The 26354-nt window shown below is 37.4% G+C and overlaps 1 protein-coding gene across 1 annotated transcript in view; it reads right to left on the reverse strand.

The window, feature by feature from the left end:
- LOC135082816 (protein lev-9-like) overlaps positions 1-26354 on the reverse strand; it is a 118751-nt gene that overhangs the window by 1623 nt on the left and 90774 nt on the right. Inside the window, exons 4-6 of the mRNA XM_063977578.1 lie at positions 3063-3135; positions 2087-2193; positions 49-240 (exon numbers count right to left, since the gene is read on the reverse strand). Of these exons, the coding sequence (XP_063833648.1) occupies positions 49-240; positions 2087-2193; positions 3063-3135 (372 nt within the window). The remainder of the gene's footprint in view (positions 1-48; positions 241-2086; positions 2194-3062; positions 3136-26354) is intronic.

A 26354-nucleotide genomic window follows, 5' to 3' on the forward strand; every position in this document is an offset into this window, starting at 1 on the left:
GTTCAAATCATTACATTAATATCATATTAAACACAGAAGTAAACTTACGTTCACAGCTGATATCAGGCCCGTACCACGAGGCCTGTCCTTCGATAGCCAGGCACTTCGCCCTCGGGAAGCCGTTGGTGACGTATCCAGTGTGGCAGTTGTACTGCACTGTGGCATCCAGGTCGAAGGTGGCTTGTTCTGGTAGAGCGGAGTGACGGGCATGCTCGATGGTGGGCGGCTGGAGGCAGTAGACTGAAAGGGAGATGGAAGAGTTAGACTGAATGGTAAGTGATCGTAAGTGTGGTGACGGCAGAGTAGAATACATTTGTCACCAACCCCTACTCTTCCCGCGGGTGTCGTAAGAGGCGACATAGGGACTACACATCAAACAGAGAATGGGCAGCAGCGCTCTCTGAAAAACATCAATCTTTTAAACTGCGATCTCCAACCCTACTGCCAAGCGTGCGAAATTATGGCAAAACCCTCCACTATAGTGGAGGAGACTCATAGTCCAGCATTGGACTCTAAAGGGCTGTTGATGATGATGATGAAGTGATAAATTATAAATAGCTTGGAAAAATCGAACTGCCTAAGGTGGGAATCGAACCCACGACCTTTCGCTTGCCGGGCGACTGCTCTTCCATCTGAGATACTTATGCCCGTTTTCACCATCAATCCGTAATTTTTAAGTGGCCCCTTTGAAAACAAAATTTCTGTTATGTGTTACCATAGGGGTCACTTATTGGGGGGGATTGATGGCGAAAACGGGCATCAGTCACTTAGGCTTAATAAATAATATTGGCACTTATTTAAGCGTAGTTCGGTTCCTGTACATATTTTGAACTAGCAATTAACATAACTGACCTAATTAGTACTTGCTAATTGCATCACATTCCGTGTATCTAACTGATTGCTTATTATGCATCCTAGCGTGTATCTTGTGCTGGCATAGTATATTATTTACACATGTACCTACACAATGTAGTCACCAGTATGTGTATGACAATCTGACGTAGTTAGATTCCAATCTAAAGGCCTATTCAGACCTAAGCGGTATTCGCTACCGTCTGCGGCAGAGAAAACCCAGTGGGTATGCGGTAATAATACTGTTCAGACCTAAGCGGTATTCGCTACCGCGTGGTATGTACCTCTACCCACAGCGGCAGCGAATATCGCTCAGGTCGCTCTAGCCGCGATACTTGATACTAAATACCTGAGCGAAACCCGCGCGGTATGTACCTCTACCCACAGCGGCAGCGAATATCGCTCAGGTTTGAATAGGCCTTAACCTAACTGCTCAGTTTATAATCTCACGCGTTATATTATAAACTGGCGGAGTCCACTATTTCACGTTGACATGCACAAAATGAGAAATTTATCAAATTGACTTTGGATTTTGTTCCTTTATAATAAAATTCCATTTCTCAAAATGGGTAGGTTGATGAGCTTCAGTGATATTTTCGTATCAAAGATCAGGTAAATGTTTGTACCTTTTATTCTTTCTTAATCGGATCATCATTATCATCAACATTTCAGCCTACGGCAGTCCACTGCCTGACCTATGCCCCTAGAATAAATTATTACTGTCCCTATTTAGTACCTATTACCTAAGCCTAGGATGCGCGCCAGGTTAAACTTTTATCGAGGCATTTTCACGATTTTACATTTGTCGTCTAAAATCATCGATAAGATTTTATCACGGCGCACATCTTAACCCAGCACATGACGATGATCTCGTGGCGGCGGCGCGCGCATGTGTTCACGCGCACCGTTAGCGAAGAACAGGAGAGGTACTACTTCCCTGAAGCCAGTCGTCCATTGCTCAAACAGATCGAGCCACAGTCTGGGGCGGAGCCGTGAAAGAATGTCTAGGTCATCTAGCTCGGACAATAACTCGCAGCTCCGTCCCAAAGACTTCGGGAGAACACCGTCAGGTTTTAGTGAGTAGGCCCTGCCCATCTGGCAGGGAGAGCCTCACATAACCCACTGGTTCTCCCGGGCCAGTGGGTATGCAATTTCATGCATTTCCTGACGAAAAAAAGCACTTGATGATGATAGTGATAGTGGTGATGATGATGGTGATGATGATGAAACTTACTGTTTTCTTTACAAGCCGGGGCTTGTCCTGCCCACTTGCCGTCCGCTTGGCAACTCCTGCTCTGGAGACCCACCACGTGGTACCCATGAGGACAGGAGTATACGGCTCTGTGGAATAAATAATTATTATTACATATTTTTTACAACAATGTTATGTTTATTTTAATCAAACACATGTATGTACCTACAAAGCATTTAAAAGTTTAACCGCACATAATCAAGTACAGTGGCGGTAAAAAGGTTAAGAGCACACATGCAACTTTTAGCATCGCGATGTAGACGCTTTTTAGAAGCTGAATGCAGCGTCCACACATTCAACACATCTTTAAAAACACCAAACGCAGCGATTGAATCGCTTTTCGGAAGCTCGACGCAGCGAGTGCAGCGACAGCAGTCACTAAAACGTACAAAAACGTCTCCGAATGCATAAAGTCGTGAAATCGCAATACTGCATCGATATAGTCGCAAAATCGCTAAAAGTGGTATATCTGTTCGTCGCTTGCCTCTCTAACTGACGTAACTGAATTTTTTTTCGAAACTGAGTTATCTACCCCTTCTTAATCGATTTTGCAAGACGAATCGATCTGTCTAATCGCCTGAAAATTTTGCTAAATGTCAGTTACGTCAGTTCGAGAGGCAAGCGACGTGCTGTGTGTGACTGACTAACTGTAGTCCCCAATATATTTTAGTTTATCTTATAAATATTAAGGTCAATAAGGCAGCTAAGGACTGTACAAACACAAAATTATGCGAGCAAACCCACGGGAAAAAGTAAGCAAGCAATAATAATATGTATAGGTATTTTCAAAGCTATAATTTAAACCTTAATAAATAATTTTCCTTCTGCCAAACAGACATAGCTGTCCCTAGAGGTAAAATTTCTCAATTTGACTTCCAAATCACGAAATCTTCAAAATGTTTTTTTCAATAATAACATTCTGACTCTAAAATTAATTATAAATAATAAATATACTCACTTGTCCCCGAAGAGGTTTCCCGTCAGCGTGATTTTCCCAATTTCAGGCTGTTCCAACGCAGGGCACTCGCGATCTGTAACAAATTAATGACGTTTTTAATTGAATCGCGACATAATTATCCTTAAAACGAAATTAATATTATTTGAGAACATACCTAAGTCGTTATTCAACAAGGCATGATTTCCAAAAACAACAAAGAAATGAAATCTGAAGATAAAGAAAACAAAACACCATCAAAAAGGGAATAGAAAAGTTTTTTTTATTTTTCAGATGTAGTGGCCAGTATCGCGGTTGTTAAGCTAGCTTTTCTAGCTTTTCTGTTTTTTTTTGTTTCTAAAATGTTTTGTAATAATTTTATGATTAAACTTTTTGGTTGATTAGACTAGGAACTTTTTTTGTTAAAATCTAGACAGCCAATAGAGCATGGTATGTCGTAAGTTAACGGGACTATTCCCACCGCTGCAACTCCTGTGTAGGTGTGTGTAGCCAGGATCTAGGTACTTACATCTTGACCGCCAATAAAAACCCAACTAAGTGTTGTTGTATCGCAAGTTAGCTAAATAGTAAACGTATGCGTTTTTATCGGATTGTGAAGCCGGCTTTTACCCGTGGTTCCCCCAACAGCAAATAGAACGCAAAGTGTTGAATAGAGCTTTGTGATTGGTTCGTGTGTGACCCTGTGCGTCCACGCACACTATGAGACCTCATAGACTTGTTCATAAATACAGGCGTAATTATCTAAGCTACAAAGAAACTCCGCACTAAAATAAAACCCTAGACCGATTTTCAAACTGACACACTTTCACCAGAATTTAATAACTCAGAAAATACGCCTCTTGAGATCATCTCAAGTCGAAATGCTCAATACGCAAAAGCTGAGGCGCGACCCTGGATCGAGAGCCGGCCCTCAGTCGAGGGCTCTCGCTTCTCAGTCCTGAATTCCAGATAATTCTGTACCTAAAACTTTACCATTAATTATTTATTGTCTTTTCTTATACCAATCAATGTAGGTAGACATTAGCACGGTACTAAATAAGGCTGAGTTGCACCACCTAACTTTAACGGTAACTATGACGCCGGTGATTTTTGTATGGATTTTGACAGATTTTTGACGTTTGTCAAAGTTAAAGTATATGGTGCAACCCAGCCTAAGTATACAATTAAATTACTGAAGAAACGATAGCCTAACGGAGAAGGGGTACCGGACTGGCTGACTCGTGATTCGAGGAACGCGAGTTCGAATCCCGCCGCCGCCGCCCGACTATTGTGGTGATCCCACTCGTAAGGGCTATGAGCGATTTCCATAATTTTTAAGAACTAATTGAACTACCACTTGAACAAATAAAGATTTTTTCATTTTAATTTTAAAAATGCCCAATACGCAAAAGTCGAGGCGCGACCCTGGATCGAGAGCCGGCCCTCAGTCGAGAGCTCTTGCCTCTTAGTCAAGATAATTCTCTACCTAAAACTTTTTATTAACGTAAGTGCGCCTATTAACGACCCCCCAAAATTTGTATTCTATTACCGCCCTATTTTTCTTTCTTTCATAAAAGACATAATAACAGGTTCCAGAAAACACGTTACCTAAAAAATATCTAGATATGTTTATTGACTATCAAAACGATTAAAGTTTATGTTCGTAAATAACCAGTAAACGGAGTTATTTGACATTAAATGGGACGCGCCCGCAACGGACGCACTTTTCATACTGACGCGCTCCCAGCTACTTAAGGTGCACCTTGTTATTAATTAGCGATTTTAACACATTTAAAATGAGTATACCAACATGTTTTTGCATAACAATATTAATTCGTACTTTAGTTTCCTTAATAAACCCTCAATATAGCCCTCTCGCTGTATTTTTGTGGATTAAATACAATTTTAAATAAGGGCGGTAATAGAAACACTTTTAATAATTTGGTTCCTAATAACGACCCATGGCGTTGTTAGAATTTTTATAACGTTTTTTATTTTGGTATTTATATCTTTAATTACGCATTTAACCTCCATTTTGTTATCTTGATCGATTCATAAGAATATTTCACATACTTAAATCAATTAACGCCATACGTTAATTGTCATAGGTTTGGCATAAAACTGCAATGAACATTAAAGAATATCTCTAATAATGTATGACAATAGATTTTATAAAAACCTGTTAAATTCTAATTAGTACCTATTTGATATAAAATAAAACCTAATAAAAATGATACTTCACTGATCACGTCTTCATTAAAGTAGATATTTTAGCTGGTTGCTGTTTTTTTTTACGGTCGGTAATAGAATAAAGTAATATTCATACTTAATTCTATTACCGCCTCATAACTATAACGCCACTTGCGAAGACTTATAAGCCTGTATTTTGTATATAACTAACATTTATGACATGACACCAAACCAATCATGCGTTATCACAACTACTATGTAACTTTTTAAGATCTTTTGAATAATAAAAAAATAATTTAAAATAATTATACATACAGTGTCCAATTGTTCATAGTTTAAATTAAAATACACGATTACACACAATTAAAATCAATCAAAAACTAATTAAAAATTATAGTCAAATTAAAAATAAAAATAAAATATTAAATGAAAATTAAATTTTATTAAAACTCAAATACAGTTTAAATAATGACCCCCACTACTCACTAGAACACCGGGTACCGCGTAATCAAGAGTATAATAGAGAAATTTATTATTCTACTATTTCTGCTTGATTATTTATTTATTTTCGAGAAGCGTGCCTTTTCTCTTTTAATAATTAAAAAAACGTACTTGAAAAAAATAACGAATTTAACTAAAACTAAAAGCAAAACAAAGGACATTGGGAACTTTAATATGAGAAAATGCCCCACGGCGGACAAAGATGAAACGTATTTTATTTCAAAGCTTTATACTTGTAGGTATATTCACTTAAAGCGCTATGTTGTGAGATATGGGAATTCTGAGATATGACGAGTCTAAGTTGAAAATATATTTGTCTAAAATGATTTGATATTTTTACATGTTATGTTGTTTGGCATTGCAGAGTAACCAATAAAAGTAAATAAAATAATATAAATAAATAAAAAATATAAATAAAATAATATAAATAAATAAAATATTATAAATACTTAAATTAATATTAGACAACATCTCATATATTACTCCAACCCAAAATAAGTAGCTAAGGCATTTGTGTTATGGAAATCGGGAACGACGAACCACAACACACCCAAACCAGAGACAATGTGAAAAGATCGTTTTCTATATTGTCCCGGCCGGGAATCGAACCCGGGACCTCAGGATTGGCCCGGCACACCTTGAAAACCGGTGTGTGCGCCTCTCCGCCACGGAGATCGTCAAAAATGTTACCTAAATGTAAAATAAAATAAAATATTAAAACTTCATTTTCTCAATATTCCCATATAAGAGAGAGAAAAAAAATGCACGGAAATTCATTGGATATTAGTATGTATCATCTGTGATAGGTTTCGTTTGTGTCCGCTACTTTTCGAAAAGTGGGGCAAAAAGTTCCCAATGTCATTTAACTTGAAAAAAATCAAGTGGTTCCCGAGCCTCTGAGCGGGAATCGAACCCGTGCCTCATGGAATATACCCAATTGAAGAGCAATATTCTTAGCGGTCGGTAATAGAAACAGAAAAAACGTTAATAGAAACACACCTCGTCTATAGGTCGGTAATAGAAACAACTGCTTTTTCAGATTAAATTGCTATTTATTAATTATTGTGTGATTGTATACTCATTTTTACTACTTAAATTCAAAGATTAATTCATCATTGTTATAAATAACTTAAAGTGTCTTTTCTATCACCACGTCTTATATCTAATTTTCTATCGTTTATCCGAAGTCAGCTTAAACTGGCGGTAATAGGCGCATTTACGTTATATTTATTTATTGAAACACAATGGTGTGTTCTTGTAACAAACTTAGCACGGTAGTAATCTAGTCATTAGCATGGTACTAAATACGTATAGGTACTACTATAATTAAAATTACGACGCAGTCTCGCGGTAAATGAGGGTCATAAGGGCAGTTTCTATCAGCGAGAATACGTGGTAAGTAACAATAAGTTGTTTCTGAATGTATACAGACAGTGGTGACTGAGTTTGTTGCGTTTCTTCTCAGTAGGTATTTGCCAATGTTTTCCTCGAAGCGCTAGTAGGGTAAAGAATAATCAGACATGCAAAGGCTGCTCCTCAACATGTGACACCCTAATGGCGTATCCACACATGCCGTCGGGTTTGCCGCCGGCTTTCAGACTGCCTTGCAGGTTAAAAGATGCACGTGCCGTGCTGCCCGGCATGTGTGGACACATTTTAATAAGTGGTCACAAATGAGACCGCGGTAACAATTGAATTCTTTTGTGTCTCAATTCACTGGTACCTACCTACTTGAAGGGCTACGAAACGAAGTTTTGATGATTTGTGAGAACTATTTAACTCATCATCATCATCATTTCAGCCATAGGACGTCCACTGTTGAACATAGGCCTCCCCCAACGTTTTCCATGTTGATCGATTGGTAGCGGCTTGCATCCAGCGCTTCCCTGCTACCTTTACGACTGTTTAACTACTACTAAACAAATAAAGATTTTTTTATTTTGATATTAAAAATGCCCAATGCGCAAAAGTGGAGGCGCGACCCTGGATCGAGAGGCGCCCTCACTGGAGAGCCCTCGCCCCTCAGTCGAGATAATTGCCTATCTGCTCCTCCTCCACTCTTGAATCCTCGTTTTGTCAGCGTTCGCGCTTCGAGAGGATTTTGTTAATACGCTTATTTTTAACAAAAGTTTTTATAGAGGCATTATTTTGTTAATTTTTAATAACCTGACAAAATTGAATTGCCTAAGATAGGAATCGAACCCACGACGTTTCGTTTGCCGGGCGACTGCTCTCACCATCTGAGCTACTTGGAAATTGGGTGAAACAGTCGAAATTTTCCGACGGCCGATGGGGCAGCAAGGTTCTGGAATGGAGGCCGCGTACCGGAAAACGCAGCGTGGGACGTCCACCCACAAGGTGGACCGACGACCTGATAAAGGTAGCAGGAAGGCGCTGGATGCAGGCCGCTACCAACCGTGCGATGTGGAAGTCATTGCGGGAAGCCTATGTTCAGCAGTGGACGTCATATGGCTGAAATGATGAGTCAAAATTTTCAATTTTATAAATAGGACTTTACTTACCTGAAAATAATGAATTAAAATCTCCATTAAACAAAACAAATGGACAACAACTTTTCAAAGAACGCACATTAACAAAATCCTAATTCCCTTCTTAAATATCAATCAAGTGCAAAGCTTCTATTATAAAAGACAAAACAACTAATTTGTTTCAAACAAAACGACGGAATGGAAAACAATTTTAATTAAAACGAGACGAGAGGATGAATTGAAAAAATAAATCGTCCAAATGAATATTCTGACAAACGGGAGCTTTTGGTGATAAGGAAAAGTTTAATGGGATTACTAGCTATTGCCCGCGTCCTCGCCCATGTAGATTAAGCCTAAGGCGCAGACCACCGACTTTTAGTTGACCGATAGTTGGGCCCGATTCTAATTTGTATGAAGAATCGGCCGATACCAATTCGGCGTAATGTGCGCACGTTCATATATCTTCATACCAACTGATTAACAGCCCGACCCAACTATCGGCCAACTGAAAGTTGGTGGTTATTATTATTATTATTGGTTTTTGGGCCTTTATTTGCGCCAACTCGACCAGGTTTGATCTATTGTGGCAGCCCTTGTCTTTAGAGTTCACTGCTTAGTCCCGTTGAGTCTATAAATTTCCAGATTCTTTGGAGCGTGATATCTGCTATCTCATCCGGGTGCATGATGTGTCGCCCGAGATGGATACTTCTTTTGCTCATAAGCGGGAAGCATGAGCAAAGAACATGCATGGCCGTTTCTTCTTCCGTATGGCAGAATCTGCACAGAGTTTCCTCGGTCATGTTCATGTTCGATTTATGTTTGTTTAGTTTGCAGTGGCCGGTCAGTATTCTATTCACTGCACAGGCTTTGTACCTTTTGAACTTTAGCAGTTCCTTAGTTACTTTGTTGCTATATCCCTGAATGAGTGCTTTTGAGTGTTTTTGTCCCGATGTAGACTTCCACCACTCAATAGCCTCTTGTTTGCAGAGGGCGGTTAGTAGCGTGGTGGCTCGTTGTTTGGTAATGCCACAGAACGGTTATACGCCGATTTAAGGGTTATCGGCTCCATTTCTGGCGATTTCATCTGCTACTTCGTTTCCTTCTATATTCGAATGTCCTGGTACCCATGTAAGCGTTACTTTGTTGGTATTTCCCAGTGCATTCAGTGTCTCGGTGCATGTTTGCACCAATTTTGACGTGTATTCGAAGGATTTTAAGGCCAGCAGTGCTGCTTGGCTGTCTGAGTTGATGTAGATGTGTTGATCCTGGAGCTTCCTTTCCAAGTTTATCTCTGCACATTTGTTTATGGCAAAGACCTCGGCTTGGAAGATTGAGGCTTCAGTCCCCATGTTTAGGCTAACTTTGAGCTTAGGTCTCTCTCCGTAAAGTTGGTGGTTTGCGCCTAGGCTAATAATATCGTTATAAATTGCCTATAATGTTTAAGTATTCCGACATATCTATATCTACTACTACCTACACCTTCCGGACTATCGATTCGAAGATAACTTCACACAAAGTAATAGGGTTATTAAGGATACAATTACATGTTGCATAGAAGTATAAATATCTTCCACCTGCAAAAGATCTAAAAAAAACTTGTACTTTAGGTATTTTTTATTTAACACAAACTACCAATTCTCTTTGCAAGAGAGCTCTGAGCATTCTGTACGGCTAGCACGAAAAACTTTCGAGTTCGAATCGTTTGCGTATTCGAATCGCTATCAAAAGATTTAGTACAAAAACTACAACAGCACCCTTGTGAACGTGTCGTAAAGTGAACTAAGTATAAGAAATGGTTGTACGAAACTTATTTTTAGAATCAAAATTGTCACGTTATCGTTTAATTAGAAGGTTTCATATCGAATTTTGTCGAATACGCAAACGATTCGAACTAGAAAGTTTTTCGTGCTAGCCGTACTGTAGTAGTTTTTATTCTGTCTTTTTTTCAAGTTTCCCCAGCATTCATACAGGGTGTATACCTAAAAATTACTGCTCTATTTTATCTTCATGTCAAATTCAATAATGCTCTGGACTATTTATTTTTATCCAAAATAGAAATGCTTCTTTGTTAAAATATACGTGTTAAAGAAATCCAAAAGAACAATACATCTTGCTTTTTTATCTAACACTTAACAATAGAAAAATTCTCTTTGTAAGAACGCTACGAGCAAAGTAGTTAGTAGTTTTGTTTCTTTTCTTTTACTTGTACGAGCATTCGTAAAGCGCTACTAAATGATGGATATTTTCCCCAAGTCTTTCGTTTTAAAAACAGTTTTTAAAAAAGGTAGATCGAACTCCGTCTTCCTTTGGACTACTATAGTAGCGCAAACATAATTTAGCTTAAGGTGGGTTGGTTAACGGGAAAATTAGTCATTTGCGCAATAATTTTAAATTAACTTACTATTATTCTATAAAAAACAAAACAAGTGTTCAATAGAAATACCTAATCGCTGTGTAACGTGTGGAACAGCAATAAAATAAATATGAAGCGTTTGATTTCAAAATATTTCAATAACTTTACTGTTTTATCTGATAGCTTAGAATAAAAAACTTTTAAATAAATCTACCATGTTTTTCAAAATCAAAATCAAAATCAAAAGTATTTATTCAGTTTAGACCACAAGTGGCACTTATGAACGTCAAAATTATTATAGAAAATAATAAAAAAGAAAAGTTAGCCCTTATGGGGCACTTTACATGTCTCCTTATCTTTTGGGCCCTACACCCTTTGTTAACTACCCTCCACATACGCCCGTTATTTATTTCTATTTCATGCAGTTTCCAGTATTTATACAGGGTGTGCGATCAAACTGGCTTTTAAAACTTAAAGCCGGTTTGAAATATTAACCGGCCGGCTAAGCGAAATGCGATTACGGGTTGGCGAGTTAAAAGTTAAAAAATATCGAAGCGCAATAGGGCTGGGAAATGAGGATTCTTTTTTATCAAAGTTTATTTTAGTTTTAAAATGTTTTTAACTCTCTCTCACATCTATAGGACTAATATGTATTAGCTTTTGCCTGCGGCTTTGCTCACGCGAATATTGGTCTGTATCAGAAAGACTTTATCGTGTATCCTTTTCAAAAAACCGGGATAAAAAATATCCTGTGTTTTTCTCCTAGACAAATTATATCCGAAACTACTGGACCAATTCGAAATCAATTTTCACTATTAGAATCCTCATTCTTTCTAATGAAAATAGGCGGTACGAAGTTCGCTGGGACAGCTAGTTACTAAAACTCCGCAGTATCAAACAAAAGGCACACTTAAATAGTAAGACACGGGTCTTAACGCGGCGTTTATTAATGAGTTACATTATGTACTCACGGCTTGACGTTTCGGCTGCGATGCTGCAGCCGTGGTCACAAGCAGACTGGCGGCTCGCGGCCAGTTTAGTTGAAATGGAACGCGAAAGTTTAAAATCTTATAAAAGGCACACTAATTCATACTAATATGAATACACCTTTATCAAAACTTTATTATTTCTTCAGATGGATGTGTGTTCAAAACTTCAAAGGGAATCCAAAAAGGCTAAAAGTACTGAAACTGTGCGAAGTTAGCAGCCCTAGCAAAAGTTCGTAACACTTAACTAAAAGCTATTAGAGCGAGCTTTTCTGTATGTATCGGTGTACAGCTTTAAAAGTGCGGTATTTCTGTTAAATTGTAAAAGTTGCTAAGTATTTTTCTATGACGAGCGATTTGCAGTAATGTGGTAATGTGCATCAAGAAAATAAATGGATTTTGATTTTTGATTTTCGGCAGATAGCAGTTGCATGTTCAATTCTAGCACAGTGCAAACATTTGTGTACAGATCTTTGATATTGATCTGGAGGTCTATGTATTAATAATGTTCATATTAATTTAAGTCTATGTGTATCCATTTTTTGGTCATCAGTAGATGTTTTCTATAAAAAGATTTCAATAAAGTCTTACTAATTTTAGCTTATGTCCTATACAGATGTATGTATATGTAACAACTTTGCAAAGTTTTGTCATAATCCGTCCAGTAATTTATGCGTGAAAGATTAACAAACATTCATCCATTCTCACAAACTTTTGCGTTAACCAAATAAATACGCTTTGACGCGTTCTGTAGTCCCTTTGAACCTAAACAGATTTTCAAAACATTGAGGGCTTATGTTTACTTCAACAATGAAGAATAGAATAAAAACTTTATTGTATTGTTTCAGTTAATCAAGGCACAATTCCCGGTTTAACTAGATTTGCAAAATCTGTTAGCCTAGAAAAAGTCAACCCAATTTCCGACATTTCCCAACGTCATTATGAGACCCATATTCAGATCACGTCGTATGCTAATATGCAAAGTGGGACGGGGAATGTCGGGTTTGACCTTGCAGGTTAGTGCGGACGGAAAATGGAAAAGAAGCACCTATTTCTACTTTGGATCGATGAAAAATTAATAATATGAATTTGAATATTATAATACTTATGAATAATATGGTTTTCAAGGTATTACGGATCTGGATTCTGGATAAAATCTGAAATGAGAACAATCGGAAGAAGAAAAAGTAATGGGTAGTCTCATACAATTACTGAAAAACATCCGACTGTGTTTTAAACTGTAAATTTTCAAACTTCATCATCATCATCATTTCAGACAATTATGACGTCCACTGCTGAACATACATACAATTTTAAACTTAAAATATTCAATGTAACTACCTAATTACGATAGACGAATTAAAAGACATTGTGATATATCCAGTATCACTCTCATTTCAAGCTAAAATCTATCAAGTCGTATCCCATTAGGTATTATCAATTTTGATTTTGTAAGACGTAACTTAAGTTGCTCTTACGAATAACATTAGCTTTTATCTGTAACCATATTTGTAACAATACGAAAGTTGTAAATCTTTACGTAGCAAAGAATACATTGCAAATATTTTTGCAGCGTATGCACATGAGTCATGTACAAAGTGGGATGGGGAGAGTCAGCATCGCCTTTCAGGTCAACAGGGCAGGGCAAAGCGCAATTTTTCACGTACGAACTGATGTGGAAAATTGGACCGAATTGGGAGATGACCTTTTGACATTTTTGGGGTAAAATATAGAGCAAATGAGGTGTTGAATTTTTAGAGATGTCAATATAAATAAGGGTTTTCATTTGGGAATGAAAAATAGAGGTCTTTTTTGCCGAATTTTGTCTTTTTTTTCGTCAGGAAAATACTTGAATTTGTATACCCACCAGCCGCGGGGGCAGCTAGTGGGTTTATGTGAGGATCTCTCCAAAAGCTTTTCAATGTCCCAATATTAGTTTTTAACTACTATTCTGGAAAGATTGAAATAATTAAAATTTTGTTCAGACAAATTAAATTAGTTTCGAAACACACTTCAAAACGAAGCAATCCCAAGTAATATCGATCGTTTCTTTGTTCAAACTCTACAGATAATTAAGGGTAGTGGAAATAAATCCGTTCTATTGTTTAGTCTAGAACCTAAAATTTTAGTACTTTCCTGTAAGCCTTTTGAACAAAGGCTCTCCTCGTCTAGACTTCAGGTAATTTCATTTAATAAACTACAGACGACAGCATGTTATCTTCTACAATAATTTTCTTAATACAATTTAAACTTTATTATTATAGTAAGTAGGTCCAAAATCAATTGAGGAATTGTGGGAAGGTTGATGTGCTACACATTAGTTAGGAACACCTTTGTGCCAGGGATGGGCGGCCATTACAAATTAATACCTATTTGGGACAGGGTTGGCCATGATTGGATAATTAATTAAAACGTAAGAAACTTCTGCTATTATTGGACATTTAGTGAGGTATAATGAATTATATTTTTAGTTTAGCTGAACAAATCACAAAGCGAAACCTTTTCTACAATGTAAAAAAAATACTCAACTCATAAAACTCATCTACATATGTTTAGCAAGTAGGCTTATAAAAAACATAACCCGCCTTCTGGCGCAGTCGGGTCAAAAGAGCTTTTACACGTCCCAGTACTACCTAATTTATTAACCCTACCACTGTGCACTGCTTACGGACAAAAATTTGCCAAAAAATAGTACAAATAATGGGACAGTAACTTGTTTTTTGTATAAAAAATTTTGAAATCACGAATGTTTTTTCTTTCCTTGACAACCCTAATTAAAAACGGGCACCAGTCACGTAAACAATGAACCAGCCAGACAAGGGTTGACCCTGAGCCATGTCCGCCACTGGCAATCCACTGGGAAGTATTCTTTATTAGCTTTTACTAGAGACTTCGCCCGCGTGAATATTGGTATGGGGAAGAATGAATGAATGAATGAAACGCCACTACACATTCTCACGGACTGTGGACCTTTGATGCGTAAGCGGAGCAAACACATCCTAAGCCCACAAGATGTAAAACGTATCGCCCCCTAAAAGATACTGCACTACCTAATGGATGCAGGACTGGGAGGCAAACTGTAAGGAAACCAGTGGCGATCACAATAGATCGGTACAGGTTGCAGTGATACTGGGACTTCATAGAATCAGAATATCCGCTCAACACAAAAAAAAAATGGCAAAGAAATTCGCGTGCTGTTTCTTCCAAATAAGTTTAAGGTTCCCCCCGCCGGCTCAAGGGCTATGAGCCCTTGATATTCACCTCATCCTGTCATCCGCTTTGCAATGGAGGGAAGTCGAACCTTAACTTCGAACTCCTCCTATGTTCTTCTGATTAATTTCGTTGCGGGTCCATTGACAGTTTAACTTTCCCGCGAGACAAACTTGACCTTCACTGGTTAGGTTTTTATTGGCGGTCAAGCTGTAGATCCTGACTACACAGGAGTTGCAGCTGTGAGAACGAGAGGTGGGAATAGTCTCGTATAATTGTTCACCTCCTAACTAGTCCAAACAAAGTTACGATGTAAAAAATTGTGTTCCAAGCATTTCTCTCTACATCATGTTTTAAACAGTAATTGACTGGACTATATTACATAATTCAAATAGTTATTGAAGTTTAGTTTCCCATAAACTAGGCAAGGTAATAAACACAATTACGCAACTTGGAATTCTAGCTCAAAATTCGGACCTAGGTCATCTGTCCAACATTATAACGATACATAATTCAAATTGTTATTAAAGTTTAGTTTCCCATAAACTAAGCGAGGTAATAAAGGCTGACAGTGGTCACGTGAGCGGAGCCACATGACGAGGGTCTGGCCGTCCATTTGATTGGAAACGTACGGGGCGATATTGCGGGCGTGCGCGCAGTTTCAATATACGAATGTAGAGTTGAATAGAACTGATACAAAAAGACGAGAGTATAAGTTTAATTTAGACAGGACACCACAAAACTACAGGCACAACTCACAGGGGCACGAAATAGAAAGAAAGAAAGAAAGAAAAATTGTTTATTTGGTTCAAACATAGTAATTTTACACAATTTGGATAATAATTATAAATAAATTGATGAACCAAAATGGCTCCTACTCAGCTTGTATCATATTCCGTAAAGAACATGATGCTGGTATTCTGTAGGAACCATTTTGAAAAGAGCGTCACCAATTTCACCAATTTAATTTATTATTAAAATATGACCTCAGCTTAAATAGCAACCGTTACTTTAGTTTTTAATTAAATATTAAATAATTGATTTACTTCACTAGATCTTGAACTATCCTACCTACTTCTTCTTTTGATTTTGACCCCAAAAAAAAGTTCATCCCCAACCGCATGCCCTCGGAAAATAAACTTTTAAAGGATACTAAAATTACCTACTGTCTATATCTAACTAACCACAGTGTCTACCCGTAACATGAGGATAAACAACTTTACCCTTACTAAAATAATGATGCAGAAGCAACAGATCACACTTCCAACATTATAAAATCATCTTCTATTGTACCACTTGAATAATTTTACTCGTCCGTGTATATTACCTACAATGGTCAAGAAAGTCATAAGTCATTCTCCAATGGGGCTTTTACAAGTCGCATTGTAATTTATCAAGAGTAGGTATAAAAATAAATAGTCATGTACTGACCGTACCCAAATGAAAACTGTGAGGAACAAGGCTTTATCAAACTATCCTTAGGCAACAAGATACGACATGATCATAGAGCGGTTGGCCCATGAGCCTGCTTGAAGAGGGTCTGGACGGCCGGGTGGCTGTAATGTTGGAATCATACGGGAAGTTATTGTGAACGGGTACGCGGCGGGTTTTAAGTCTCCAACAGTCCTATTCCGGCTTTTCGATTTAGTATTTCTTTTATTTGTCTGTATTATGTGATGTCGGTTATATCAAGTCATCTCTGAGAATGATAGTTATAAGTGTATTTCAATTCAATACATTGGCAAAATGGATGCAGGCCACTATCAACCGAGCGATGTGGAAGTCGTTAGGAGAGGCCAGGCCAATGTTCAGCAGTGGACGTTCTGTGGCTGAAATGATGATGATGATGAATGACGACATTGACAAAATTAGCAATATACTACTGGACTGAGAGACTGAATATACTACTGACATTTTTCAAGGTATTCAAAAGAAATTGTCACTTTTATAAGCCTAAAAGTTACCCTAATCAACTATAAACTGTATAATCAAAGTTCAAAATCAATTGACTTTAACAAACTACTCATGCATGAACATCTGCAAAACAGTAAGTAAACACTCGTGCGCAACTCGTGCGTTTGATCAAAGTGGAAGGACAACGACAAAAGCCCGGGGGCTCAGGTTCTTTCCCGGGTCTATGCGGGTGTGCGAAGTTGGCTGTGGTATAGCTGGAGTAAAACAGCCAGTTTAAAAGACAAAAACTTTGTAATGTAATTTAAAAAAAAATTGAACAATCAATAGCCATTCCGTTGCCAAAAGGATATCTATACCTACTTATAATAAATCTGTAGAGAGGTCAATTCTGTACATGAAATATATTTTCAAAATAACTATCAGGGGGTGATTAGTGATCAATACTGATGCCAAAAATGCGATCAGTAAAATTTTTGTCTGTCTGTCTGTCTGTCTGTCTGTCTGTCTGTATGTTCCTTATAGAAACAAAAACTACTCGACGGATTTTAACGAAACTTGGTACAATTATTCTTCATACTCCTGGGCAGGTTATAGTGTACTTAAGATTATCCCACGGGAACGGGAATCAGCTGGAAAATCCTTTTGTATGGAAAATCTAAACCGCTTAAGTTAGACGCTTGAAATTTGGCATGCAGGTATCTTAGTAAACTTAAAGCTTAGTTGCAACAGGATATTGCAAAATTCCCACGGGAACGGGAGTTAGCGGGAAAAAACCTTTGTATGAAAAAATCTAAACCACGTAAGATAGATGAAGGAGGTAAAACGGGATCCACGCGTACGAAGTCGCGGGCGGCCGCTAGTAATATAATAATAATAAACGTTCAACGCCGTCGTATCGCCTTTCGCGAGCTGTCATCACCTTTCGCGCGCTGTCAACCTCGAGGCGAGGCGTTTACGTTACGTTACGGTGCGGATAAGTGTGCGTTGCTTTATAGAGTTTCATAAAATAATGCTGACCGCTTCGAGTTGATACGGTTAAGTGTAATCCTTAACTAACTTAGTAAAAAAATTTAGCATGGCCGTTATAAAAAAATTCGTCAATGGATTGGTGGTGTCAACTACTATTTGACTAGCGTGGTCAACTACCATATTTGATGTAAATATCGTGCTATCTGTTCTCCCAGGGCAGTGCCAGAGGTGTGTTTAGGTAATTTAGGGTTGTGTGTAACTGCTATTGATCAACGCTTTGAGGCGGTAACTCCCCGGACATTGGGTTGTGTTTGTGTTGAACGCAACGCTATATACGGTATGTAGCATTTTATGTAGCGTTTCGGCTTTCGGTTTATTCTCTTTGTTTCGAAATGTTTTATTTTCTTTTTGATTGCAATAAGATAAAGTTATTGTAACTTTTCTCCTTAAATTATTTGTAATAATTATTATGATTTTGATGATGAGTCTAGTAGAGGCCCTAACTCTATTTACCGATTACCGCCTTAGGCAGTTCAATTTTTTCAAGTTATTTATGATTGAATAACCCAATAGATTGACGTGATGTCATAAATATCAGATTTGTGAGGCTAGAGATCACCAGATGACCAGAGTGATATTGGCATCTTCAAACTTTCGATCAAAAGTTTGAGCGAACCCTCTTCATACGATGCGCGACGTGTCGCTTAGACCCCAAAAACCAGCCACAGAACAAATAGTAACAGAAGACAATCTCCAGTATGTACTTAATTTTGCCTAAGCACACAGACGCGTGTCTAAAGCAGGGTTTCCCAATTTTTTTTGCCAAGGAACCCTAATTGATTATACTTTTCCTAGCGGAACCCCCGTACTACTCCACCCGCACGCCCTGCCCCTCCCTTGTGCGTAAACAAGTCGGTGCGAGCGAACAACGTCGGTCACGAAACGTGGGATAACATTTTTTACGGAACCCTTGCGGCCATTCCACGGAACCCCAGGGTTCCACGGACCACCTTCCGGGAACCGCTGGTCTAAAGCCTTGTCTATTAACCTCATGAGACCTGGCGTCCAATTTTTGGAACAAATTGCAACAATGTCACTGCGTCCTGCTGACATTTTTGAAACACGACCCTTCATTGTGACCGAATGTTCCAGAAATGGATCAAAATATTTTTTCGCCTTTAATTTAAAATTATTTTTTCATTCACTTTCTGTGTAAAATGGAATCTTTCTATGTATTCCTGAAGTCCCAAAAACTTTCTTAGAGCCAAAATATACCAAAATCATCATGAATCTAATAACATGAACATGAAGGTTCAGGACTCAATGGTGCTATTTTATTTGTTCTAAACTTGGACATCATAAAGGTAGGCGCTGGACGCAGGCCGCTACCAACCGGGCAGCATGGAAAGCATTGCGGGAGGCCTATGTTCAGCTGTGGACGTCCTATGGCTGAGATGATGATGATGACGATGAAATGACATTGGGAACTTTTTGCCCCACTTTTCGAAAAGTAGCGGACACAAACGAAACCTATCACAGATGATACATACTAATATCCAATGAATTTCCGTGCATTTTTTTTTCTCTCTTATATGGGAATAAATATTGAGAAAATGAAGTTTTAATATTTTATTTTATTTTACATTTAGGTAACATTTTTGACGACCTCCGTGGCGGAGAGGCGCACACACCGGTTTTCAAGGTGTGCCGGGCCAATCCTGAGGTCCCGGGTTCGATTTCCGGCCGGGACAATATAGAAAACGATCTTATCACATTGTCTCTGGTTTGGGTGTGTTGTGGTTCGTCGTTCCCGATTTCCATAACACAAATGCCTTAGCTACTTATTTTGGGTTGGAGTAATATATGAGATGTTGTCTAATATTAATTTAAGTATTTATAATATTTTATTTATTTATATTATTTTATTTATATTTTTTATTTATATTTTTTATTTATTTATATTATTTTATTTACTTTTATTGGTTACTCTGCAATGCCAAACAACATAACATGTAAAAATATCAAATCATTTTAGACAAATATATTTTCAACTTAGACTCGTCATATCTCAGAATTCCCATATCTCACAACATAGCGCTTTAAGTGAATATACCTACAAGTATAAAGCTTTGAAATAAAATACGTTTCATCTTTGTCCGCCGTGGGGCATTTTCAACCGACTTCAAAAAAGGAGGAGGTTCTCAATTCGACCCGTATGTTTTTTTTTTTTTTTTTTTTTTTTTTTTCTATGTTTGTTACGCGATAACTCCGCCAATTATGAACCGATTTGAACAAATCTTTTTTCGGCGTATAGGTAATACCTCAAGGGTGGTCCCATTTAAATTTAATAATAAAAAAAACAACCCCCAAGGGTGGAAAATTGGGGATGAACTTTTTTATACGCAATATCTCCGCCGATTATAAACCAATTTGAACGATTATTTTTTTGTTGAATAGGTATTATCAAAAGGGTGGTTTCATGCGAATTTGAAGAAAATATTTCACCCCCAAGGGTGGAAAATTGGGGATGAACTTTTTTATACGCAATTACTCCGCCGATTATGAACCAATTTTTTTTGGTCTCAGTGTACTGCCTACCTTCAGTGGTAACATCAAGGTAATAATTAGTTAACTAAAAAGCAAGAAATAAGTAAAATTTTATAAAAAAAAATAAAACCGACTCCAAAAAACCTACACTAAAACGTAGAAAAATAATTACTAATTACCTACTTATTTATTAGGACGAATTATTAATATTTATGTAGGTATACCATGATTGATACTTTTGGAGTCGGTGCAGGCAAACTTTACATGTTTCATAATCTTGGCACCGACTCCAGAAGTATCAATCATGGTATACCTACATAAATATTAATAATTCGTCCTAATAAATAAGTAGGTAATTAGTAATTATTTTTCTACGTTTTAGTGTAGGTTTTTTGGAGTCGGTTTTATTTTTTTTTCTCATATTAAAGTTCCCAATGTCCTTTGGAACATTCGGTCTCAATGATTAGTGGTGTTTCTAAAATGTTAGGTCAGGGGATATGTGTGCGTTGACCAAGCGCACTTTGTATGTAGACTAGCGGTCGCCCGCGACTTCGCGTGGATCCCGTTTTACCCCCTTAGGGGTGGAGTTTCGTAAAATCCTTTCTTAGCGGATGCCTACGTAATAACAAATACCTACATGCCAAATTTCAGTCCGATCCGTCCAGTGGTTTGGGCTGTGCGTTGATAGATCACTATGTCAGTCAGTCACCTTTGAGTTATATATGTCACCGGAAAATAACAAGACTCGTAAGTTGATCAATTTTCTAGGTAGTTGATCAACTCTCGGAAAATAATAAACGGCATTTGAAATGTACTATTTAACGTATGTATTTTAGTAAGTTGATTAATTTACGGCGTCTTGCCGTTAAATCATCCGACAAAGGGAAGGTGTACGTTGATTGGTTAAAAGACTCACGTGCTTTTATACCGCTCCCCGCCACCCGGCCGCCGCCATTACCGGTTTAAACGTAAATAAATCTATCTATTTTCTTTATTTACAGTAGTAAAATTAGCAATTGTTGTTTTTAGAATTATAACGCGTCATTTTATTTATGATGAGTGAAATGCAGGCTGTAGTGGTAGAAATAAACAAACTTACTTATTATTAACTAGCGGCCGCCCGCGACTTCGTACGCGTGGATCTCGTTTTACCCCCCCTTCATCTATCTTACGTGGTTCAGATTTTTTCATACAAATGTTTTTTCCCGGTAACTCCCGTTCCCATGGGAATTTTGCAATATCCTGTTGTAACTAAGCTTTAAGTTTACTAAGGTACTTGCATGCCAAATTTCATGAGTCTATCTTACGCGGTTTAGATTTTTTCATACAAATATTTTTTCCCGCTAACACCCGTTCCCGTGGGAATTTTGTAATATCCTGTTGTAACTAAGCTTTAAGTTTACTAAGGTACCTGCATGCCAAATTTCAAGAGTCTACCTTACGCGGTTTAGATTTTTTCATACAAATGTTTTTTCCCACTAACTCCCGTTCCCGTGGGAATTTTGCAATATCCTGTTGTAACTAAGCTTTAAGTTTACTAAGGTACCTGCATGCCAAATTTCAAGCCTCTAACTTAAGCAGTTTAGATTTTTCATACAAAAGGATTTTCCCGCTAATTCCCGTTCCCGTGGGAATTCCTAAGTATCCTATAACCTGCCCAGGAGTATGAAGAATAATTGTACCAAGTTTCGTTAAAATCCGTCTAGTAGTTTTTGTTTCTATAAGGAACATACAGACAGACAGACAGACAGACAGACAGACAGACAGACAGACAGACAGACAGACAGACAGACAGACAGACAAAAATTTTACTGATTGCATTTTTGGCATCAGTATCGATCACTAATCACCCCCTGATAGTTATTTTGAAAATATATTTCATGTACAGAATTGACCTCTCTACAGATTTATTATAAGTATAGATATAATACAATAAACTCTGAGCTCCAATATATTTTTTTAAACATTTTTCATTTATTTAACTATATAGCATAGACGAACTTTAATATCCCTATCTCTAAAATGTAAATATTAAAACAACATAATCTAAGTGTTTGTAACTCTATGAATAAACACTTGCTAAATGCTTATAATTAATGCTGTCGACCAATCGGAGAAAAGTGTATTAAGTGACGGATAATAGTGTACCGTCAAATAGTAGGTACACTGGGCAACGATTGGTCCATTTGTGGATGATTTTACTTGTAGCAATATTGTTAATTATTAAATTACGGCTAGGTACCGTAAGTTGACCAATTAGCTAAAATTCGATGCGTTAAATACTACATTTCAACTGCCGTTTATTATTTTCCGAGAGTTGATCAACTTCCTAGAAAATTGATCAACTTACGAGTCTTGTTATTTTCCGGTGACATATACAATTTAGATTGTCTTCTGCCCCTATCTATTTTATGGCCGAGCCAACCGCCTCGTGCGTGAAATCGTATTTCCCAGTAATAAGGTCGTTAATGAAGGGTCCATTATCGTTACAAAGTATTTCAGTTATCCAAAGCGGTTGGGTAATGTTGAAAGCTTAAATGGTGTGATGATTGTTGGGGAAAACTGTAGTTTGTCTGAAAGAAGTGGCAAATTATTGGGAATAGTAGTCAATTATACCATAAACATATTGGACACCTAAATTTTTATTTATCAATCAAACAAGTAATTTTACGAAGTTATGATGCGTTGAAGTTCCGCGTGACGTCACAAAGTGTTACACTTTAATGCACGCCTTGACGTCACGGGCCTCTTCTTTTGAACTTTGTCGCGTTTTATCTCTTTACAATATTAATTATTTTAAAAAGTGAAAAATACGTGTCGTGTATTTTTTCATAAATTGACTGATGGACTAATTTTCTTGCTTTTTTACCCAGGAAATATCCTTAATGAAGCACCTTTCGGTTTTAATAGGTAGGTAAGTAGCTCTACAAAACTAAGAATAATGTTATGTGAATGATGAGTAGGTACATACGTGTAGATTATACCTGTCTTACTTAATTATTATTATTGTATCGGTGTGGTTTTGTTCCCCAGTCGATGAAGCACATGACAAGGCACGACGCCTTGTGTGCCCAAACAACTGCAGGCAGGAAGATTTAATGAATGCTACTAACAACGCCACTCTTGTAGCGGAGTTTTGGGCTGACACTGTATCGGTTTGTTGTCGACACGACAAGTAGAAGATTAGTGTTTCGTTGCACTTATAACAGTGCGAGGTAGATAGGTACATAATCTATACATATGTATGTAATCTTGCCTTGTAAATGGTATTCCTGTAATAAATAAGAAGTTAACAATGGTGACTGAGTTTCTTATGCCATTTCTCAAGAGCAGATGTCCCAAAATGGTGGTAGAGAAGTTTTTAGTAGGATATGTAACGCCACGAATAAAACAAGATTACGAGTACGTTTATTTATAGAAGAGGGGGCGAATTGATAAGTCGGTCACCTGATTGTGAGTAACCCTAGATCATAGTACAACAGGCAATGAGGAAATAGGGTCCCGTTGGCACCCTTTACGGAATTATAACAAAGTAGGTAGTAGTGGGAATACTATTCCCATTTCTCGATCCTACTATTGTGCTCACTATTCCGCTTGACCGCTAATAATCCACGTGTGTCCAGGGAAAATTGAACTGTCATTGGACTCGCAAGGGAATGAATCAGGAGAAAATAGTAGGAGTTCGATATAGTAGTTCGACTTCCCTGTATGTAGGACTAACTATTTTAAGCTTTGCTTATGTATTTCGTTTGAAAAATCCACAATATTGATAACAATATGTAGGTAATAGTTAAGTAAGGCCAATAAAGTTTTTTATTTTTCTACTCTATCTACTTCTCTTGGTTGGTTGGTAACTATAGGTTGTCTGGAAAAGATAGCTTTTAGCGATAAGACCGCCTAAATTTAGCTGTGTCTTTTGTATATTTCTTTCACTTTCTTTTCTTGTCTTGTGTGGTATACAATATTGTCCATCTATCTATCTACTATTTGTGTCTGTACTTCAGGAACATGATCCTTTCTATTTTTAACGAGTTAACATTCCGTCTTTCTAGTGTTTTAATCAACTTTTAAATAAATAAAAATAAAGTATTTGCACAAATTCCTCCAAGATATCCTCAGGTAATCTTAACTAAGCTTAAAAACAAAGCTTTTATCGTAGTTTACTTCGCCGCTTCCGAAGAAAGTTATTTTTATTCGAGCGGAGCTTCTTGCACAACTTCGAAAGTTCCGACTTCGATCCGTTCGCGTTTTGTTTTAAGTTGTTCTTTTTAGCTGATTTATTTATGTACTGGCTTTTACTGGCAGTTTCTACATTACAAAAGCCTTAGGTAGGTACTTACTAGGCACTGTTCTGATGTAGTTATACCTACTAAATCATTGTGAAGGTTTATAAAAACCGTTCTGTTTTTGCGTCTCTCCTTTACGTAAAAATGTAACCTGCATGGCATTTTAAAACCTTTATTAGTATGTAGAGCTAGTCCAGCCGGGCTGTATGCGTGATAAAAACTTATCGATGATTTTAGGCGACAAATGTATGGGCTTATCGCGTAAAATCGATAAAATGGTGTGATAAACGCTTATTGCGGCGCGCATCCTAGGCCTACAGATGACGTATTTTTACGCGGTTCGAATCGCGCGATACTTACATTCTAACATACAGTTGCGCGTTTTCACAGACAAAAGTCGAAACACGCGAGTAAAAAAGCGTCATCTATACCACCTCTTAGTTAAATTTAAAAATGTGGCGCACATTTCCATAATCCACTCCAATGGCGGTCCAAACAAAATATTATAATAAACCTTTGGCATCGTGGCCCTCTTTATTAAGAAACTCCAAGTTCAGCTGTTGTTAAAATCTCGAGTTTACCAACAAGGGCTGCCACCTGAGTTGTTACAACTTTAAAACTGAATAAAGTGGCACTTTGAAGAGAATCTGCAAAGTTTTTGGGCCGAAAGATGCTTATTTAGGTACTTGATTGAAGTTCTTGGGGTTTGAGAAATCAGATTTTTATTTTAAGTAAATCACAAAGTAATACTTAAGTGGTTTCGAATCTACTCGTATTAGGTAAAAATCTATATTTTGGGACACCACTAGTCTTTATTAAGATCCTGTACGAAACTCAAACAATCGAATCCTAGATCTATGCTTGGAAATGTATAGTCTTGAGCTTATTTGCTGTCCGTGGTGTATGTACTCGTATATCTTTTCTTAAAGGTTATATAAAACCTTTGTTTTTTTAATTTCGTTGCGCGTCCTATGACAGTTTAACTTTCCCCCGGACAAACTTGACCTTCACTGGTTGGGTTTTATTGGCGGGCAAGCTGTAGATCCTGGCTACACAGAAGTTGCAGCGGTGGGAACGAGATGTGGGAATAGTCCTTTTTAACACGCTTTTATTAGGTCGTCGTGTATGTAACTAGGTAAATATGTAATGGAATCTAAGAATCTAAATTACACGCACTTCTAATTCTTGTATCATTGAAACTTGGCAATTATATGTAGATTAGATGACAAATGCAATATTATGTTACCATCGAGCTGGTCTGTTGGGACTGGAAGGTAGCCTAGGAACTCCCAAACGAAACGGTGGAATAGCATCGAGTTTGGGTTCATTGAATTTGTCTTTTTGAGCACTTTATGTCTAGAATCCTGCCTTTTAGTACAGTAATTAAAAGTGTGTTTTTAGTTTTTAAAACTATTTTTTTTAGTTTTTTAATGCAGAAGCAGCCCTACACACTCGGTGTACCACAGTAATATTCAGAGTTACACAACTCGGCGAACTGTGTTTTGATTGTGAAATAGAAATAAGTTTAATTTCGCGAACGTAACGCGAACTTGCTCGGGCATAATTAAATGTTCGAGCGAACGTTCGCAAGTTTCTTGGGAATACCCGGGATTGTGTTGTTGAACAAATAGAGCTTAATGATAATTGTTATTTGGATTCATTATGAGAATATATTCAACTTTAGTGATCCGTTTAGGTATGGATGATATAAACGCGAAAGTAGTTCTGTTTTTAATAATAAAAATAAAAATACGAATAAACCAATTTTGATGACTTTTGGTATTGAGATAGTTTGGATCTCACAGAAGGACAGTCTGTTTTCGAGGAATAAAGTAGCTTAAGTGACATAAATATTTAAGTACGCTACGTAA

Source organism: Ostrinia nubilalis, chromosome 22 (assembly GCF_963855985.1).
Source record: "Ostrinia nubilalis chromosome 22, ilOstNubi1.1, whole genome shotgun sequence".
NCBI lineage: Eukaryota > Metazoa > Arthropoda > Insecta > Lepidoptera > Crambidae > Ostrinia > Ostrinia nubilalis.